Source organism: Carya illinoinensis, chromosome 8 (assembly GCF_018687715.1).
Source record: "Carya illinoinensis cultivar Pawnee chromosome 8, C.illinoinensisPawnee_v1, whole genome shotgun sequence".
NCBI lineage: Eukaryota > Viridiplantae > Streptophyta > Magnoliopsida > Fagales > Juglandaceae > Carya > Carya illinoinensis.
Genome location: NC_056759.1, coordinates 344,873 through 349,682, shown reverse-complemented (window position 1 = coordinate 349,682; position 4,810 = coordinate 344,873). Strand labels below are relative to the sequence as shown.

At 37.1% G+C, this 4,810-nt stretch overlaps 1 protein-coding gene across 1 annotated transcript; it reads right to left on the bottom strand.

Annotated features, from left to right (window-relative positions):
• Positions 1–528: 528 nt before the first annotated feature.
• On the bottom strand, positions 529–2,013 carry LOC122318636 (protein FAR1-RELATED SEQUENCE 6-like). Its single transcript, XM_043136184.1, has one exon. It carries the CDS (start codon positions 2,011–2,013, stop codon positions 529–531), a length of 1,485 nt encoding a protein of 494 aa, XP_042992118.1.
• Positions 2,014–4,810: the final 2,797 nt, after the last annotated feature.

Genomic DNA, 4,810 nt, shown 5'->3' with positions numbered 1-4,810 from the left:
TTCCAATATGCTCACTTTAAGAGTATTCCAAACCATTCTAACAAGAGTATTGCGAACAATACATAGTTTTGTTGTATTCACATATACCCCAATAATGGAAAATTCTATGTATTAACAATATGGATGAATATAGAGAGAGCTTACCAAAAAATTCTATTCACAAGGCTCCATACCCTCTCCAAATGGTTTCAAAAATTCCCCAAGCTGACCATTATTCACAAATTCTGTAAGAAAAAACAATATGATATATTAAAACTTGTTCATTGATATTTCTTTAACAATATATATTTACAACATGAAGTCATGTTTAACCTCATTTCATGGTGGGGTGGATTGTGTAATAATGCTGTTTTGTGTCCTAACATATACCCCATCAGCAAATTGGGGCTATTGAGATCCCGAGTTGTTATCCAATTCTGTTTCATCTATCAAGATTTTCCTGCATGTCTAAGTTCCAAAACAATATATGACATATGTTAAAATTATGATGAAAAAGTATTGTATTGAAGGTTAAAACAAAGTAATAAATTACTCGTTTAATTTTCTTTGTGGCCATCTTTTCCACTGGTGGAACCCTCCTCTTACTTGGGGTCTCCCGTTTCCTCGTACCATATTTGGGCTTAATAGCTTCTTCCCCTTATCCAATACCACATCTGCTTTCTCCTTCATCTGTTGGAGTGTCGAGTCTAGTGTTGAGTCTTCACATTTTGTCTCAAAGTCATTAACAACACGTAAGAATGCATGGACTTTTTCATTATTTGAGGCTATTTTGGTTGCTAATTTCAAACATCTCTTAACAACAAGCTCATAATTCCGACTATCCTCTCTGTCACCATGGTCATCGTAACTACTCCTGAGTAATGTGTATCTCCTCTTTAAGTCATTTCTCCAGCAATCCAACACATATACATTTGTCAGCTCTTTAATCTTCTTCAACTGACAAACTCTAAGTGCATGCCTACATAGAATCCCCCTCGTTTCAAATAGTCCACACGTGCATCGTACATCCACCTCCTTTTCGTTAAAGTATACTGAGTAATTGATTGTTTTAATGAGCTCGTCAGTAGAAATTTCATCCAACACATCGTATTTTAAAATTGACCATTCTGTGCTTACCAACGAACAATTACAAGTCATTAAGCCTAGCAACTCCCTTTGAACCTTTTTGAATTTTGCATTTGTATAAACGGATTGTAATTGCTTCTCAATGTTGAAGTGTGATATGCAGGGAATAGTCTGGTTGATAGATTTGAAATCAGCAATTGTCTCGACCTTAACCTTCTTTCTAAGTGCATTATCAAATTGATCAACAAATTCCTTCAATGTCGTTTCGGAATGCACATACCCATCGAAAAATGCATTCATGTTTTCTGACCTTTGGGTCGTGCTCATACCAGCCCAAAATTCACCTTTCAAGTAAGCTGGAACCCAAAAAGACCTTTCCTCGTATAAGGCTTGGAGCCATTTATTGCCAACTAGATCATACTTCTCAACTAGTTCACCCCAACTCTCCTCAAATTCAGTGATGGTCTGTGAATCATATAATGCTGTCTGAATGTCAGTCTTCAACCCCGCATTGAACATGGCGTGAGACCCCAACTTCTCTGGAAGTTTGCGCAAGATATGCCATAAACAATATCTATGACGAGTGTTGTGGAATACAATGGCAATAGCACTTTTCATTGCTCGATCTTGGTTGGTTATGATGGAACAAGGGGCACGACCATTCATGCAATCCAATCGCATTTGGAATAACCACACAAAAGTGTGTGTGTCTTCGCTCGAAAGCAATCCTGCCCCTAGTAATATGGACTGTCCATGATGGTTAACACCAACAAATGGAGCAAAAGGCATCCCGTACCTATTTGTTAGGTACGTAGTATCAAAGGTCACTACGTCGCCAAAATACTCATAGGTCGCTCGACTACGAGCATCAGCCCAAAATACATTTCGTAACCTCCCCTCGTCATCCACGTCCATGACAGAAACGAACCCATCATTCTTGTCTCTCATTCTTTTGAAATACTGATTAAGTGCATCTCCATCTCCTTTACCCACCCGTAAATGTCTTGTCTTATCAATATAATTCCGACAATCTTTCTCTTAAAACTGAAGATTCTCAAAACCTCATGCATCAATGACAAGAGAAAAAAAGTTCTTGTTAATTCGTATATCGGCTCGATCATTCAAGTCGAGGACCTTTTGGCTGTATTCATCTAGAACCTTGTGAGATCGTAACAACCTAGTCTTCTTGGGGCTTACAGTTACGTGGTTGTGTATATTTTCTACAGTGGTGAAAACCCACTTGTTAGTCTTACTCAACGTCGCATTTACTCTGGCCTTACAATCCGTTCTAGTTGTTGGCCGTGGCTTCGACATATTACTGTTCTTAGGTTGGTACTTTCAGCCATGGGTACAACCAACGGTCACATAAACTGGCCTCCCATCATCATCTCTCATAGTCCTCTGTATCCGTACACCAAAACCCTCTTGTTTCGCATAATGCTTATAGTAGGTTGTCAGCTCTTTCACACTTGCAAATTCCATACCGGATCTGGGTGTATCAACTCGTACCTCATCTTCTTAGACAATAGTGGTACCCTCTAAATCTTCATTTATGTCGAAGACCATTTCTAAATTTATTCAAATATGGATGGATTAGTATAAAAAGAAAATACAGAAACTATAATCAATTAAAAGGAAACTATAAATACCATCGGCGTCATGAACATTGTAATCACTAATCCGTGATGAACACCCAACATTTTTTTCAAATTCAGCAGCAATTGACTTAGGGGGGGCTTCTCGTGTCAGGTCTTCTCGATTACTCGGTAGAGGGTATGGCATATAAGGTGGCATCTGCTCAAATATGACATTATTAGGCAAAATGGAAGTTTCTCAATAAACTAAACAAAATAGAGCCTTTTAAATTTTTAAATAAATATACCTAAAATGAATGATCAAATGGGTTAAAGTCTTCATCAAATGGGTTGGCCATGATTTACATCAAAAGTCAGCAGCAAGCAGCAATTACGCTGTTAGTTAGATTCTGCAAATTACATCATAAGAATTGATTGAACGGCGGTAATGAGAAAAAATTACTAAGTTATGGAAAATTTTTTGGTTTTTTCTCTCATCTTTGAAGAATGGGAATGGTAATAAGAATAAGAAATAAGAAATAATAAAAGAATGGGAATGATTACAGAGGAGCTTCGGAATGGAGTAATAAATTGTTGGTCAATAACTTAAAAAGATGCAACTGAAAATATGATATTGGACAGAACTTTTTTCATGTTTAAATAAGAAAAAATATTCAGCTCACCTACCCAATATGGTGAAGGTCGAAAATGTTAAATAACATCTCTTAACAGAGTGTAGTCAATGGAAGAATATCATGAAATATGAATACCAACATCAAGAGAAGAAGCAATTATATTCACTAATTCAAGAATTCATCTCCAATTATATTCACTAAATCATAATAACAATTTGTTCTTATGATTTATCAACCATTTAAGAGAGTGTAGTCAACGGAACAATTTTTTAGTTTTTTTTTTTTTGGAGTATGTTACTCATTAAAGTTAATAAAAAATAAAATTAGAAAACTTTCTTCTTAACTCTAAAAACGTCATTCTATCATTCATTCTATCATTTGGGCTATAGGCATTCTGTAAATAAATTAGAAAACTTGCTCACGCATGTTTCCAGTGTGTTTCAATATTACCTACTTTATAAAAAAATGGAAAACTTGCTCACGTATATTATGTGGTTTCTGTAATCTTAACTAAATTCAGTAATCTTCAAACACATTACACGTTCTTAAGCAATAGGTTGTACCACATCAAGGGAAGATAAATTTGAGATATTAATCTCACAGCTAAATGTATGTACGTACAAGTCATTTACATAAACCTAACAAGTATTTCATTCCTCCATATTCCAAACTTAGAGTACCCATCGAAAAAGCTAAGATTTTTATCTCACAATCCACAACCATTCAAACCTAACAGAATACAAGTAAAAGCTGACATTTTTTATCTCATATTTCCAACCCATTCAAAACTAAAAGAAAGCTGAGGTTTTTCTCCGTACCCTAAGCTACCATACCAATCTTGAAAAACAGAAAAATTGAATCTTGATGTACATATGAAGAACATAATATTACAACATGTAGGAAACTGAAAATATTTACCTCCTAAACTTATCAGTGCATTTACTCGAAACAGAGCAATTTGGAATGAGTTATGCTTTGGTTTGTTCACAGTCGTTTCAAGGGGAGTGGATGCGTTGGTTCAGGGGACTCGCAAGGTGGCGCTGATCAGAGACTGACCGTCGTGAGGTGGCGCTGGGAAGAGGAATGACAGATTCGGGTTCGTGCCCAGGCAGAAGGGAGTCTCAGGGGATTTAGCCCTCATTTGCTCCGTTCAACGACCTCGTGGGGAGCGGTGACAATAGGTAGACGGCGGAGCAACGCAAGAGAAAGTGGCTGACAACAAAGATGCTATCGTCGGGAGGCCTGGGTAGATGGACCAGTACGCGGGGGGTTGCTGTCGAATGAGAGGGTGCTTCGTGGGTTCATTTCAAATGGGGATGTAGACATGAAACCGTAATTTAAATTGGGTCAAAACGCACCGTTTTGGTCAAAATGAAAAAAAAAAAAAAAAAGAGACAGTGGCTTCTCTGTAGCTTAACTCTTAAAAAAGAGGTCTTGGTAAGCATGTCGATCTTGCTAGGCCATCATCTATCAAACAAAAAACAATATAACCAACTGAGGTGGCATAATCAGACTGATGCAGGAGCTTCCCTATGG